This window comes from Lissotriton helveticus, chromosome 9, assembly GCF_964261635.1.
Source record: "Lissotriton helveticus chromosome 9, aLisHel1.1, whole genome shotgun sequence".
NCBI classification, from domain to species: Eukaryota; Metazoa; Chordata; class Amphibia; order Caudata; family Salamandridae; genus Lissotriton; species Lissotriton helveticus.
This window is the reverse complement of record NC_136070.1, coordinates 794871398-794888543: the sequence shown is the minus strand read 5'-3', so window position 1 is coordinate 794888543 and position 17146 is coordinate 794871398. Positions and strand designations below refer to the sequence as shown.

Below are 17146 nucleotides of genomic sequence, written 5' to 3'. Positions count from 1 at the left end.
GATTAAAGATCGCATGAAGCACCCACATATAGATATGATCACGGACTCGCATGGAGGGGAACATTATCACCCACTTGCCATTACAGAACAATTAGAGAATTTTATGCTGATTTATACACATCCAAGGGGGTGCAATGGTGGCTGAGTTAGAGGAATACTTAGAGGATGTGGCGTGCGCCTGGCTATCAGATGTTCCCAGGGAGTTTCCATGTTTGCCTATAGATGAGCAGGATATTAAGGCAGCGATTTCAGCGCTTCCTAATGGAAAGGCACAGGGGCCTGATAGCCTTACGGTGGAATTATATTAGATATATGCAGACCTGCTTGCTCCATATTTATTGGAGGTTTATGCTGAGGCACATGAGTCCGGGAAACTGCCATCATCATTGCGGCAGGCATTGATAATAACTCTGCTCAAAAAAGATAAGACCCCGGACAGTAGTGACTCTTACCGCCCTCTGTCACTGATTAACATGGATGCTAAAATACTGGCCAAGATCTTGCCGGCTAAGTTGCAACCCCTGATGTTGTGCCTGGTGTTGCCTGATCAGTCGGGCTTCATACCTGATAGATCCACGTCTCATAACCTTCGGACTACATTTTCTATGTTCCATATACTCGAGCCGAGCATGTCGGCTGCGGCTGTACTACTGGACGCTGCGAAAGTGTTTGATTCGGTTGAATGGAACTACATGCTTTTTGTTATGCGGCGTATGGGATTCTCACCCCTTTTTATACAGTGGATAACGGTGCTATATGTGGATCCGTCGGCCAGAGTGCGCGTTGGAGGGTTGACTATCGAACCGTTTAAAATAGAGAGGGGCACGCGCCAGGGATGCCAGCTGTCCCTACTGCTATTTGCAATTATACTGGAACCACTGGCTTGTGTCATTCGGCAGAGGCATAGGGAAACAGCACTAAATTTTAACTATCGTCCAGTAGCTATCTCGCTATACACCGATGATATGGTGCTGTTTGTTCGTGACCCCTCTGGTACCTGGCACAGCTGCTCCGGTAGTATGTCGGATTCGGCCGCTTATCTGGCCTCTTTGTTAATTGGGATAAATCCATTATCATTCCATCATTCCTCTGACGGAGTCCACTGAACAATTGGATATGGATTTCCCGCTGGTGTGGTCTGAGGACCCGGTAAAATATCTCGGAGTCTGCATCCACAGAGACCCGAGCAGAGTGATACGGGAAAACTATGGGAGAGCATACACCAGGCTGGAGCAGCAGCTAGGCATATGGGTCTCGCTGCTGCTTTCTCTGGCGGATCGCATTGCACTAATTAAGATGGTAGTTTTGCAGCAGTTTCTGTACTTATTTATCAACATCTTGATGGTGTTAACGAAGGGGTTTTTCAATAATGTCCGAGGGGTCTTGTTGCGGCTGGTCTGGGATGGCAAAAATGCTCGGGTAAAATGGTCGATTCTCAACAGTGGGTTGAAAAGGTGAGTCTTGATCTTTTTATTGAAGGGGAGCCAGTGCTGATCTGATATCACTAGAGTACTGTTCCAGATCTGCGGACAGAGAAGGATTGCCTTCTGTTAATTTACTTTGTGCAAGATTTCGTCTCCAGTCTAGCAATATACAGGGTCCCAGTCTATGGTCTTTCCCAGGCGTGGTTTGCAAGTTTGCAAGGTCTTGTTGAGCGGCATAATGCAGAAAACAGTGCTGTGTATTAGTGAAAAAAATTGGAAGGGAGCCACTCTGTAATGAGCCATCAGTATCATCTTCTGTCAATCATGTCCTGGTTGGGAGAAGGTGTCAAGGGGGGATGAGGGGGGGTGGGAGGGTGGGAATAACACTCAAAATTCCTAAACCCCTATTTCTGATAAAGAATCACACTGTAGAAACGTTTACACTTCAGGAAGACCAGGATGCCTGTAGCATGTTGGCAATCACGCATTTGATTGCATTTTATAATTTAACTGCAATGTTTGAATTGTAAAATACATTTAGAGCTGGCAATTGTATACAATAATTGAGAAAAAATAGATTTGTCATTCTGGAGGGCCCCTATGAATTTTATTTACATGAGGGGGTATGCCATATAAAGTTTGGGTCCTCTGGCCTTTAGGAACCTGTCCGAGGTACGAGATTGTGGTTTCTTGGTGCAATAACAACAATCAGCCTCTGATGGCCAACTCATTTCCTAACACAAGAGCAACACTATTGAATAATATTCCTGTCATTTGACTTTGAAAAGCTACTATCCTCAAGGACGCATGGCTAGTGACCTGATCTGTGAATAGATGCATTCTCCTTAGTGGTACGTATTATAAATAACCTATGATGACCATCATCGTCATGACAGAAAATCTCAAAGATACCTCTACGTACCGGATGAGCTTCGACCTCTGTTTTTGCCAGCACTATCTCCTCTGGCACCCCTTGAGCCTCTTGAAGGTAATCTGCCCCGGTCACTTACTGGGGAACTTCCTATTTCCCTCTGGGTCCTTCGTATGCTGTGCAAGGGAATATCACAAGACACCATTAAAAAGATGATAAAATGAATTGCTTTTAAAATTGCTTCTCTTCCATCAGTATCTTAAAAGCATTGTTAAACTACTTCTGAACATCAGGAAAAGAGGACATGTTATTTCTTTAGATTACTAGTACTGTTAAGCTAAATGAAAATGCAATAACTCCTCACAATCGTCACATCTTTAAATATCCTAATCATCACATGTGTAAAAATCCTAGCTTGCTGTACATCATCCTCTGTTTCCTTCTGAGCTGTCACAGAGTCACTCCAACAAAAGTTTGCATGGAAACCATATAAGCCCTCAACGCTAACTTTTAATTTCCCATATAATTAGTGATTCTCGTATCGATGAGCTGGTTGCTTGAATAATCTGCCAGGTTTTATAAACTCAAAGAATTTGGGCCTCCTGGGGCCATGGGTTCAGGACTCCACTACACACTAGTAACCGCATTTCTAAGTCTTTCCACAAAGTAGCTGGGTTGTGGATCGTTAAGGACACTCTCCCACAACAACTCAACTAAAAGAGTACCTAAAAAACAGATGTAATCCACCTCGAAAATAAATTACCTTCTGCATATTTAGGGATTAGTGGGTCTAGAAACTGTTCATGTCTACCCTGGACAGTCACAAACATAAATGTTACTTTAAAAGTTCCTTAAGAGATGTTACAATTAGGCAACTCGTCACTTTTCGCACTAGGCGAAGTTACCCTCCTCTACCAGGAAAAGGATGTGGCCTAACCGCTAGAGCGGTCGACCTCGAAGCTGGGGAACCGGGCTGAGTCTCGGCAGGGACGCTCATCATCCTGTGATACTGAGCAAATCACTTAATCTCCCATGCCCAACAAAATTAACGTGTCAGTCTGCAACGCAACAGGTGCTCATGTAAAGCACTCCGATACCTCCGGGTCGAGTTCATGCTATATAAAACTCAAAGAAATAAAAAAATAAAACAGAGATGCCCAACCTAGTAATTCACTGAAGGCAGTAACGGAAATGAGGGTTCACCAGACTATGTCCAGTTTTCAAGAGGTTAATTTCATTCATTAAGGTTCATATTTCCCATATATATCACATGAATCTTATAAAAGGAAATACACTTCTTCAAACCTGGACAGTTAGTGAACCCTCCTTTCTGTTGTTATCCTGAAGAGAGTTCTGGAAAGATTCCAGTATTTCCTAACCATAGTAGACTCAACAGCAAATGAACAAGCTATCTAAAGCAGCCTTCTCCAACGAGTAACTTGTGAAAGCTGACAGTAAATAGCTCTCCAGTGTGCAGCCCAGCCTACTAAATTAGAAGCTTTTGCTCAGTTAAATTAATATATGTATACAAAAAGCCTGCACTGGAGTCGAAAATGTGTCTTTTCAGAACTTAAAATATGGTGCTTAGAGAAAAATGGTTTCATTTCCAAAATAAATTTAAAGCAAAGTTTAAGTGATAGATTATTCGGTGTTACAGAGAATTATTATTGATATTATTAACTTGTTGCCAGGTCCATTCAGAGGCTACAGCTGTTATGTATTGCTCATATCATCAAAACTTTATTTTGATATACAGAATATCATAAAAGCACATAAAAATATAAAATCACAATTCATTGATAATACATTTTTAAAAAGGTTACAATAAAAATAATTTATGTTACAATAAATAGTTTAAAAATGTATTACACTTTTAGCAGCTTTGTGAGGATTTATAGATGTAAAAAATAAACAAAGTCAGATCATCTAGTAGCCTTCAGCCTAATCAACCAGGCCCAGCTAAGAAATTTGGCCACCCCACACACTATGGTTGTGCTAACATCTGCCTTAAGAATTCTAAGTGCAGCAGAGTGGTCCCTGGTTCCGAGCAATAGGCACACAGGTTTAAGCCACTTTTGTCTAGGGTTAGCATAGGCTGGGCATACAAAGAAGACATAAGAAATATTTTCAATTGTACCTTCACAGAAGGGGCAGTCAGGAGAGGTTTGGTGCGGGGGCTTCCACTTACTAGTATAGTCACGAAGGGGGAGTGTTCCCAGCCTAAACTGGATAAAGAGGGATCTATCTCTTGGTTTCTTAATAAAATCTAGGTAGGGCTCCAGACGAGGCTTTGATTTATGCTGTCGAAACGCCTCAGTCAGCCTACCTAGATTTGGGTCCCTCTGTTCTTGGTCGTCAACCCATGACTAATAGGCTTGCTTAATTTCGGCCTTGGATAACGATACCCCAGGCTCCCACTCAGTTGGCAGGCCCGTTACAAGTAAGAGCTTTCTTATGTTTTTAATCCAACTAATATTGTAGGCACCATAAAGATTCATGACTTCTCTTAAACCATCTAAATACCTTGAGAGCTCCGGGGTCCTCCATAGCCGAGCCCAATATAAAAGAGGGCGTAGAATGGCTAAATCCTTAATAGAGCGGCGACCCAGATCACTCAAGAGTGGTTTAGTGGGAGTACCCCTCGGGAGCAATACCAGTTCCTTAAAAAACGTGTTCTCTGAAGTGACTAGGGCGTCAACACAATCAAAGCCCCAAAGCTCTGCGCCATAAAGGGCGCAGCCTACAGCTTTCGCTGCATAGATATCAAGAGCAGGAGCAATGGGCTTGGAGGTGGATGCGCGATGTTCCCTCCCTAGCACTCCAACTACCCTTTTGTGGCTTAATGCCATTTTATCTATGTGTCAGACTGATTTGCATATAGCCATGTCTGAACTAGGGTGGCTGAGTGAACTAAAGAATGGTGATGGATTAAACCCAGATCAGTTGACTGGGGGTGAGTGTTTGATTTGTTCAAACGATCCGTCCATCATCTCCTTTTGTATTGATTTCATCTATGTGTGGCTGCCATTTCACTTTATCCGAAATTCTAATTCCCAAGTAGTCGAATTCCTGTACACGTTCCAATGGCACCCCATCCAGGGAAAGGGTGGATCTTGATGACCTACTTGGGTTGAAATAGAGGAGCTTAGTTTTGGAGGTGTTTATTACAAGGCCCCTAAGCTTACAGAACAGACAGAAACGGTCCAGCAGCTTCTGCAACCCTGCGGGAGTTTTTGATACCAACAGCGTATCATCCGCAAAAAGAAGTGCGGGGACTTTATCACCCGCCAATACTGGGGCATCAGCATTAATATCGAGCAGGAAAGAGACTACGCCATTCACGAATAACGTGAAGAGTGTTGGGGCTAGTACGCCGCCCTGGCGTACCCCACGATTCACAGGGATTCTGTCAGTTTTTGCTCCTGTGTACCCCATCTAATACGGGCGTAAGTGCCGCCATGCATGCGTGCCAAAAGATTCACTATGGGTGAAGGAATCCCCATCTCCTCCAGGATCATCCAAAGGCGGTCTCGAGGGACCAGGTCAAAGGCGGTCTTCAAGTCAATAAATGCCAGATAAAGACCGCCTTTGCCAATGGTGACCACCTTCCAGTGTAGGAGTACCAGCCTAAAAGCCTGGTCTATCGTGCCTGTGCAGGCCCTAAAGCCCGCCTGAAAGGGTGAGATGATATTATTCTCATCAGCCCAGGAAATAATCCTCTCCAGGAGTACCCTGCCAACCAATTTCTGTCCTGCATCTATAAGACTAATTGGGCGATAGTTGGCAGGGTCCTCCCTGAGGCCCTTCTTATAGATAGGGATCACTTCAGCCGCCTTCCATGAACTAGGGACAGGTGAACCTTCCAACAGAGCATTTGTTAGATTTACAAAATAAGAGGCCCATCCTTCAGGATTAGCTTTAAAAAGATCGCCCGGTACACCATCCTGCCCTGGGGCTTTAGCAGGTACTATCTTAGCTATTGCCACCAGCACCTCTTTCTTATCAACTCTGGTTAGGGGAATCCCTCCGGAACCAATAGCCAGGGCAACGCTCAAATGCCTGGAGCTCCGGGCAGTTCAACACCCCCATAGAGTTTACTGAAGTGCTCAAACCATTCAGTATCTGTAATATGGTTAGGGATTTGGTCCGGGTCACACCCATTAGATCTTCTGACTAGGGCCCAAAATAGCTCACCGTTCTTAGCATTACTTGCAGCTCTGAGGCTTTCCCAATGAGATTCTTCCCACTCCCTTTTAGCTGTTTTAGCTGTTGTCATGGCTTGTTTATAGTGCAATCTGGCCACCCGAACAGCAACTGGATTGCTAGATTTAATAGCAAGGATCAAGTTGTTCTTCCTCATTCTGCAATTACTGTCAAACAATTTCTGCACTGGCTTGGCAGTTATCGAGCTCTTCTTACCTGAGACTATGAACAGTTTGACAATCTGATCTATAGTGTCAGTGTAAATAGTATCTACCTCCGCAGGCCCAGCCGCGCCATTACATGCTGCTGAAAGCCTTAAGGACTGCTCACTAAGGATTCCATCCAGTGCACCTAATCTAGTTTCAACTATACTAAACTTGGGCCACTTGAGGAATCTATTACAGTTAGATGGTACAACTCTCTTAGTTATTAACCTCGCATTATCTAGCGCAGTATTCTTATTTCTCTGCCATATATCCACTAATGTGAGGGATAGGGGGTTGTGGTCACTCTCCTCTGACGGTATAATAACCATGTCCACCACTAACTTCCATGCTCTCCCATCCACCATTATATAATCAATTCTACTTTCGTGCGATAATCTGTTATATGTATTTGCCCCCTGAGCATCGGAGGTGGTACGACCATTTAGAGCTCTTAGTCCTGTTTCTAACATGAGGGCGTTCAATTGGATGACAACAGGGGACCATCTCCTTACAGGCGTGAGCAAGAGTGACCATCTCCTTACAGGCGTGAGCAAGAGTGCTCATATAAAGACATTCCACATTGACAAAGCCTTTTTTCAATACAACTGGCAAAGGTGCCTGATGCACCGAGGAGATTACTGCTTGTCATCTTGCATATTAATGCCCATTAATGTGATTGTAGTATGTTATATTTCTGTAATTGTATGTTGTATTGATTTGTGCATGCATTTCTCTTTAATGTTGTTTTAGTAACATGCATGCATTTCCCCTTTAAGTACATGCTTTCTTTCGAATTGGTATGTATTCTATGTTCCATAGAATATTCATTGTGAGTCAGTTTCCTACTGACAGCTGATGAGATTGGATGTGCTCATTTATTGTGGAATAAATAAAGACTTCAACTTCAACGCTTGGACCCCAAAAGAGCTGTCAGTTTCTGCATGGACAGGACAAGAGATTTTAGACTTGATGAGTAATTCTTTGTGGGGTACATTGGAAAGCCTCCTGAAGGTATTCGTGCTAATTCTACTAGAGCTACGTTTTCTACCTCTGCATTGGTTAGAGGTGTTCCCGGTTGCAGATATTTGTAAAGCTGCGACTTGGGTCTCCCTTCACACTTTTGTGAAGCATTATTGTTTAGATTCTTAAAGTAAGAGAGACGGTCACTTTGTTCATTCTGTTTTGGTGGATTTTTGGTATACACATTCACCCACCTCCAGGTGTGGGACTGCTTCGGGATTCTATTCAAAAGGTGAGGAATCTGCAGTTAGACATAGCCAACAGAAGAACAAGTTACTTACCTTCAGTAACGCACCCCCATATGATAATATGGCCTGAAATTCACTGTATTTCTTGCCACTGTAACTGTGATTAAGAAATAAACTTTCCTCAAAAGATGCTGCAATGAGGACTCATGAGTTGAGCGAGAACCAAATTCAACCTCCCATGGGGGAGCAGGCCTTCTAATTGCCGGATAGACTTTCTTTAATCCTTCCAGGAAGTATTTGATGAAAGGAACATTTTCTAAATGCTGCCATGTGGTTTAACACTGTAATTATATTGCTGCAGTCTTTTTACAGATAAAATGCAGATAGAGCTGATCTGTCACTGACTTATGGTGGTGTCACCACGCTGCTTATCTTTATGGTAGTTACCTCCATCTTCAGATGAATCGATATAAAGAAGTGTTCTGTGGTCCCTGCACATGGGTGAGACTATTCTACGTTTATGATTTCATTGAGAATACGTGTGATTCAGAACTGGTAATACAAGTAAGTAACACTTCTTTACTTACCTGTACCTGTAGTTCTCCAGCACTGGTGGTACCATATATTCAAATATAACCCTTCTTCCCCGATCACAGGCTCACTATGATATGTCATCTTCTCACTGATGGGAAATCTGAGCTTTGGTGGTATTGATGCCGAGCATGAGATCTCGTTTTTTCCACCTCATTGGCTGAAGTTTGGGTCCCTGTGTCACCCTGAGGTCAACAATAACTTTAGGGTGGATAGAAAGGGGCGGCCCGAAGAGGGACCTGCAAGGATGTCTGCTGATTTTTGTGCTCTGGACCTTACAGGCGTGACAATATGGAGGCATCACTAGACAGAATTTGGTAAAGGAAGTGATTGTGAATCCAAAAACGAAAAATATGACCTGATGTGGCATTTTGGTTGAAAGATTGAATACTGACACAACCGCCCCTGTGTCTGTCTGGGTAACGGTCAGCTTCAAAATGGCCATTGGAGCACCAGAAGGAGGAGAAAGGCAGTGACCGTGCAAGCCTCTTAGTGCAGAGAGAAGTTGAAATGGAGGCATCAGGTTGATATCGCAGAGTCATCGAGGGAGAGTAAAATAGACTGCTGCATGCTTCAGTGAGCTAGGTTCTAACTGTAACTATCTACAGAAAAAGCAAGCGTTGGCCCCAGATGATTTTACTGCCGGCTAACCGGCCATTTCTACACTCATATTTTACCAGGGGTGCAGAGAATTCCGGATTTTTACACTATTTACAATGTATGCAGATCATACACGGGTGGTTGTTTTAGGGAGGAGGAGTGGTACATTGTCCCACCCAGCCCGCTAACTTGCCCCGTACCTGTTGGAGCCACGCTCCTCCCGTGGGAACCTGACGGGGCGACTTGTGCGGTCGTTGAAGTCCGTTGACGTCCGGGCTTGCTGGAACTGCCACGGATGATCAGGTCACTCGTCTCCTCAGTCCTCCGGTATCTCTCGACACGCTCTCCTCTGCCCTCGTTCGCACCTCGCCTCCAGGGAAACGCCGTCCGTCCTCTTCCGGGTTCTGTCCTCTTTTGACCGAGTCGGTGCTTCGTCATCCAAAGGGGGAGGAGTCTCGTCCGGTTGATATTTCCAGTTAAAGGCGCCGGTGTCCTTTCCCTCTTCACAGCTCCATGTGGGTTGCGGTTGCTTGTCCGGATCCCATTCGGCGCTTTGCTGAGGTTCAGACTACTGCTGCAAGGGGACACAATTGGGTGAGAGGGGCACGGCGGACGACCAGTCCTGTATTGCTTCTGGACCCACGGGTGTGAAGCCCGCCCCGTCACACACCTCCCCCCCTGGCTTCACCTGATCGGGGAGAGGAAAGACTCTGGAGAGGAAATCAGCGTTCCCGTTCTCTGAACCCTTTTTGTGCCGTACAGTAAACCCATATGGCTGAAGGGACAGGAACCACCTAAGTACCCGGGGATTGTGGCCCTGGTTAGCATACAGCCACTTCAAGGGGGCATGGTCAGTATACAGGATGAATGGCTTTCCCTCTAAATAATACTGCAACTTCTCAATGGCCCATTTAATAGCAAGACACTCGCGCTCTATTGTGGGGTACTTGCTTTACCGTGGAAACAACTTGCAGCTAGTGTAAAGCACCGGGTGTTCCAGTCCATCCTCCCCGATCTGGGACAACACTGCCCCAATACCTGTCTCTGATGCGTCCGTTGCTAGGAGAAATGTCTTGTTGAAGTCAGGCGAAATCAAGACGGGTTGTGTCGTGATCGTCCGCTTCAAATTTTCAAACGCTGTCTGAGCCTCCCGTGATGGATGTAGGAGTTCCTTGGGTCTGACATCCTTCCGAAGTAAAGTAGTTAGGGGGCGGCCAGCTCCGCAAATCTGGGGATAAATCGACGGTAGTAGCCGATCAGGCCGAGAAAGGCGCTTAGGTCTCGTTTATTGTGTGGAAAGGGTGTTTCCTCAATGGCCTTCACTTTCTCGGTCTGTGGTGCAATTTTCCCGTCTCCCAACCTATAACCCAGGTATTTCACTCTGTGGAAAGCGATTTTATACTTCTTCGCGTTGACATGTAACCCGCTTTTTCCAGGGCGGTTAGGATGGTTGTCAGATGGTGTAGATGGTCTTCCCAGGTTCGGCTAAAAACGACTATGTCGTCCAGGTAGGCTGAGCTGAACGAAGGGTATGGTTTTAGTATGCTGTTCATAAGGCGCTGGAACGTGGCAGGGGCTCCATGAAGGCCGAAGGTAAGAACTGTGAACTCGAAAAGGCCCTCGTCGGTTATGAAAGCGTTTTTTTCCTATCTTCTTCACGGAGGGGCACCTGCCAATATCCCTTCGTGAGATCCAAGGTGGTGATGTATACCGCATTCCCTAGCTTCTCAATCAGCTCATCGACCCTCGGTATGGGGTACGCGTCGAAAGTAGATATTGCGTTGAGGGCCCTGAAATCCATGCAGAAACGCTTGGAACCGTCTGGTTTGGGTACCATGACTATCGAGGAGGCTCGCCCAACTGCTGCTCGAGGGGCGGATAACCCCAAGGCTCATCATCTCCCGTACTTCTCTTCTCACCGCCTCTCTTCTGACGCTGGGATTCTATACGGCTTTTGTTTCACCATTTTACCGGGGAGGGTTTCAATGTTGTGTTCAACCAGAGTAGTCCTCCCCGGCAGATCCGAAAAAATATGGGAAAAAGGCAACAGGGTCTGTTTCAGGTCGTTTTCCTTCTGAACGGACAGTTTGTTGTTTATGATAAGCTTGTCTATGGTAGACGATGTTTTAGGTCGAGTGGGTAGCAATAAGTTCGCTCCTTTGGGGGGCGGGCCAATCCATTGTTTCAATAAGTTAATGTGGTAACACTGGTTCTTCGTAGGCGTCACTAGTAGTCTGTACGTTGTGTCTCCAATCGTATCCGTTACTTGGTAGGAGCCTGTCCACTCGTTCTTGCCTTTGCAGGAGCTAGATGACAAGAGTAGAAGAGCCCAGTCTCCCACCTTCAGTCTTCTCAATTTCTTTCCTTTGTCGTAATTTCTCTTTTGTTTATTCCTTTGTTGCTCCAGGTTAGCATAGGCTAAACTTCGTAGTTTTCCTAGTTTGGACTTCAGTTGTGTAGTGTACTCAAGTAGGGATTTCTGTTCTTGTTCGCCCTCCATTTCCCATGCGTCTTTCGTTATTTCCAGTAAGGACCTTGGGAGACGTCAGTATAACAACTCGAAGGCGGAGCAGCCTAGGCTGCTCTGTTTTTGGGCCCTGAGTACATATAGGGCCAACGGTAGGAGGCGGTCCTAGTCTGGTCCTTCTGCTGTAAGTAATTTTTTTAGGGTGCTCTTTAGGGTCTGGTTGTAGCGCTCCACCAGCCCATCCGTCTGGGGGTGATATACGGAGGTACGTAGATGGTGTAGATCCAGTGTCTTACAGACTTCCTTCATTAGGCGTGATGTAAACGGGGTGCCCTGGTCCGTCAGGATCTCCTTCGGGAATCCGACCCTTGAAAATAACTCCACAAATGTTTCTGCGATATTAGATGTGGTCGGGGCCCTTAAAGGGAAGGCCTCGATAAACCGGGCAGCATTGTCCACAACAACGAGGGCATACAAGTGCCCTCTTGACGATTTTGGCAATGGGCCTATCAAGTCCATACCCACTCGTTCAAATGGGACCCCGATGATTGGCAGGGGTCGCAGAGGAGCCGCTGGAGGCCTGTGTGCATGTTTTTGGCAGATCTCACACTTAGCGCAATAGTTCAGGACATCCTTGTAGATTCCCGGCCAATAGAAGCAGCGCAGTATACTTTCCGTGGTCTTCTTTTTTCCTGAATGACCCGCCGTGAGGTGGGTATGAGCGAAGAACAACACCTGTTCTCGAAAGGACATGGGCACTAACAGCATCATATCTCCTCCTTTCTTATGTTTTCTGTAAAGTAAGTCGTTCTTGGTAACAAACCGTGGATACGGGGGAGGATGGACGCTCTGTGCTATATGGGCGTGTTCCCAGGCGTTATATAAGGTGGCATCGTTGGCCTGGGCAAACCTGAAACTCCGGTCCAGGATCCAAGGATCAGGAGTGCGTAGGTTGTGTTTTGGAACCCTGCAAGCCTGGTGGGACCACTTCATGGTGTTACAAAAAAGGGAAAGGAACCCGGGATTGTCTACCCCCAGGATAACATCTTCTGGAAGGGAATCTACAACCCCGACTTTTACTGTGCATGGTTCCCTATCTGTAGGTGTTATGGTTATCAGGGCTAGGGGGTATGGCTTAACATCCCCATGCACACAACGTATGTGAACCACCGCCCCCGGGACATATTGGCTGGGGTGTATAAAACGTTCCTGCACCACGGACTGTCTACACCCCGAGTCTGAGAGGGCCTTTAACCCCTTCCACGCTGATGACGAGCTGGGCTCGTCATGGCGTAGCCTCCTCGCACGCTGATGACGAGCCCAGCTCGTCACGAGAGTGCGCTTTAAAAAATCTCAGCGTACGAGCGGAATTCCGCCCGCACGCATGCGGTTAATAGGTTGCCATTCATCCGCACACTCACGTAAAAGGAGGCACCCATCTCTGCGGAGTATAAGACCGTTTTAGGAAGGTACCCCACTTCCATCGGTTCTTCCGTGGGTCTTTTCTGGGGGCACATTCTGGCAATATGCCCCCATTCTCCACATTCGAAGCATTGCGGCCCCCGCAGGAGAGGGAAGTCCATTTTGAACGATTTTGGTTTCAGGTGATCCAACGTGGGCCTGGTCTTCTTCTCCACCTTCAGGGGGGAGTGCCCTTGTTTGCTTTCTCAGTATCCCATCCCGGACCACGAGGCTGGGCCCTGGCATAATTTGCTGCCATCTCTATGGCTTGTTTTATTGAGAGTCCTCAATGCTGTCTTAGCCACCTTTGAGTGGCATATGGAAGAGCCTCCATAAACTGTTCGATATACATTTTGGCCATCACCTCCTCCTTGGTGCTGGTAGCTGGTCTTAGCCACTTATCCGCAGCCATTTTGAGGCAGAAGAAAAGGGTTTTAGGGTTTTCGCCCAGGGTTCCTCTTTCCTTTCGAAACCGGACCCTGTATGCTTCTGCGTCAAGGCCCAGGTGATCTAAAACCACCTCCTTGATAACATTATAGGGTGTGTTTCCCAGAGGATTCGCCACTTGATACGCGAATTGGGCTTCTCCTGTTAATAACGGGGCCAAGAAAAAGGGCCATTTGTCCTCAGGCCACCCTAATGCTCTGGCCGCTCTCTTAAAGTTTAGTAGGAAGGCGTCTGGATCCTCCCCGTGCACATATTTTTGTATGGCAATCCCGGAACGGTGAGGAACAGGTGCTCGGGTCTCGCTGGCTATTTGAACAGGTGGTACTGGCACGGTCTTCTGAATGCTTTCTATATGGGCTGAGATGGTGTTTTGGAACATCTCTCTGTCAGCCAGGGCGGATGTTAACTGTCTCTCTACTGCCCATTGCAACTTCTCTTGTCCCTTTATAAGGTGTTGAATGATGGTGTCCATCTCGGGGTTACAGATGGACTGGGATGGAGATCCCACTTCTGACACCACTTGTTGCGGGGGACGTGGGACGTTAGGTGGAACAAGAGGAACTGACACTGAGCCCTTAAGTGTGCTTTTCAATGAGGGACGTTAGGTGGAACAAGAGGAACTGACACTGAGCCCTTAAGTGTGCTTTTCAATGATGGTTTTATTTTCATGAACACCCTTCTCTGGCGGCTTGTGATTCTTTCTCTTGCGAATGCCGCTGGATCGGTTCTGGGGTTCTTTAAGGGATCCAGTGTCTGGCCGGTTATGTCCCGTTAAGTCCCAAGCAGGATCTCAGCGGAGTGGTGGGGAATACGCCTCCCGGATCGTATCACGTACCAGAGAAGACCCAAAAACAAAAGAAACAAAACACAAGTATTAGGACGGTCGACCTTTTTGCGAGACTTGAAAGGGACCGGGAGTGAAGGAAACCGAGTGTTCGTCCTGTACAGAGGCAGTGCAATGAGTGCTTGTGAAAGGGGGGGGGGGGGGGGGGACGTGCATAGACTTCCGGATTTTTACACTATTTACAATGTATGCAGATAATACACGGGTGATGTTGTTTTAGGGAGGAGGAGTGGTACGTTGTCCCACCCAGCCCGCTAACTTGCCCCGTACCCGTTGGAGCCACGCTCCTCCTATGGGAACGTGGCGGAGCGACTTGTGGGGTCACTGGCCTCCGGGCTTGCTGGAACTGCCACGGATGATCAGGTCTCTCGTCTCCTTCGTCCTCCGGTATCTCTCGACAGGCTCTCCTCTGCCCTCGTTCGCACCTCGCCTCCAGGAAAACGCCGTCCGTCCTCTTCCGGGTTCCGTCCTCTTTTGACGGAGTCTGTGCTTCGTCATCCAAAGGGGGAGGAGTCTCGTCCGGTTGATATCCCCAGTTAAAGGCGCCGGTGTCCTTTCCTTCTTCCCAGCTCCATGTGGGTTGCTCGTCCGGATCCCATTCGGCGCTTTGCTGAGGTTCAGACTGCTGCTGCAAGGGGACACAATTGGGTGAGAGGGCAGGGCGGACCACCAGTCCTGTATTGCTTCTGGACCCTCGGGTGGGAAGCCCGCCCCGTCACACTCGCGTAAATACGTGACCTATTGCATTGCAAATGCAATAGGTCTTGCATTTGTGAGAGATTACGCTATTGGCATTGTAATTGACAATGCCATTTATTTATCTGTTTTAAAAACCAACACATAAATAAAAATGTTGTCATTTACAAAGCCAATAGCTCTAACTTTTGCAAAGGTGAGACCGTTGCATTGGTCTCGCATTTGCGAGAGATTAAGCTATTGGCATTGTAAATGACAATGTCATTTATTTATCTGTTTTCAAAACCAACACATAAATAAAAATGTTGTAATTTACAATGCTAGTAGCTCTAACTTTTGCAAAGGCGAGACCGTTGCATTGTAAATGCTTGTTTTAGATGCTACAAAGGCATTCGACTCTATCGAATGGGATTATGTGTTTGGTGTGATGGCGCGTATGGGATTTCCTCCTATTTTTCTCTCCTGGATAAGATTATTATACTGCTCACCAGTGGCTAAAGTAACCATTAATGGTAAAGTGTCTCAGGGGTTTTCAGTTACAAGAGGCACGAGACAGGGCTGCCCCTATCGCCCTTACTTTTTGCGATTGCAGTGTAACCACTAGCGGCGAAGTCACGGCAGCACCATAGGGACAGAGCGCTGAGTTGCAATATGAGACAGATTCCGATATCCCTGTACGCTGATGATATCACGCTTTATATACGTGATCCCCAGCAAAACATGAACCCCGTCCTTAGGGAATTTATAACTTTTGGACGACTTTCTGGTGTTGCCTCAGGTGGCAGCGGAACATTGGCTTGCCCTGCCGGTTCCATTGACGGTGCATTGTATGCCCCACTCCCTAGCAGAGACAAGACACCAACGACAGTATCATGTACGATTAATGCTTGGTTACAAATAAGCAAGATGTTGGATACGCCTATGCTCTACTCGCCACTTCTACCGCTGGTATACTACCCAGCCATGCCCCTTTTTCATAAGTTTTCGGAACACAACCGGTAAGAACTTGGGGGGACTTATATCATGAGGGACAATTTTGCACACTGGAACACATGTTTCAGGGTATACAGCAGACGCCTCACGACACCTTCCTGTACATTCGTCTCCGACAGGGGCTTCGCTCTGTTACCCCAGATTTTCCTAACGAGTCCCAAGCCCTTGCGCCACTACAGCTGATACTTAAAGGTGCACCAGCCAAAAGCCTAGTATCGGTGATATATAGAACGGTGCACACGCAGAGGGAGAAGTCTGTAGCGAATGCGAAAACAAGATGGGACCAGGAATTGGGCGCAGACCTGACGGATAGGCAGGGGGAATTCTGCTCGCAACAAACTGAACGGATCTCGGCGAGCAGTAGACTCAGAATGATTCACTATAAGTTCCTACACAGGTTATACTACACACCGACTCGCATGCACAGGTACAAACTACGAGACTCGGACACGTGTGACAGATGCCATGCCCCAGGAGCAGACTTCTTACACCTTGCATGGGAATGTAATGGGGTGCAGGCATACTGGATGCAAGTTTTTGCTGCACTGTCCAAAATGATAAACATCCACGTGGAGCCTTCACCTGTACTGGCTCTGTTAGGGTACGTGGAACCACTACAGGCGGCACACCGCAAATTCTTACACCTTGCATGGGAATGTAATGGGGTGCAGGCATACTGGATGCAAGTTTTTGCTGCACTGTCCAAAATTATCAACATCCACGTGGAACCTTCACCTGTACTGGCTCTGTTAGGGTACGTGGAACCACTACAGGCGGCACACCGCAAATTTGTTGCTATGGAGCTATTACTGGCTAAAAGAAGAGTGGCATGTAGATGGGGCAGAGGGAGAGTGCCCAAATTTAAGGTGTGGATAGATGATCTAATTTATTGTCAAGAACAGCTTGCGACTTATGATGAGTTACTTCCTGTGACGTACAGACCTAATGATATATGGGCCCCGTTAAAGTGCTATTTACTGACTCATAATGGGTCCAGCCCCCAGAGGGCAGCAGGGCCTGGTCCCATAGAATAGCACATTGTGACTGCACGTTTACACTTCCCATGAGGACGGAGGCTTGCACGATGTATAGGAGGATTCAGTGTGGGAGGTAATGAGTGACGTCCTTTTGTGGT

General features: G+C 46.8%; 1 protein-coding gene across 2 annotated transcripts in view; it reads right to left on the bottom strand.

Moving 5' to 3' along the window:
- CCDC61 (coiled-coil domain containing 61) overlaps nt 1-17146 on the bottom strand; it is a 597856-nt gene that overhangs the window by 216209 nt on the left and 364501 nt on the right. For both annotated transcript variants that reach the window (XM_078660929.1, XM_078660928.1), the window contains exon 10: nt 2347-2471. In XM_078660929.1, the coding sequence (XP_078517055.1) occupies nt 2347-2471 (125 nt within the window). The remainder of the gene's footprint in view (nt 1-2346; nt 2472-17146) is intronic.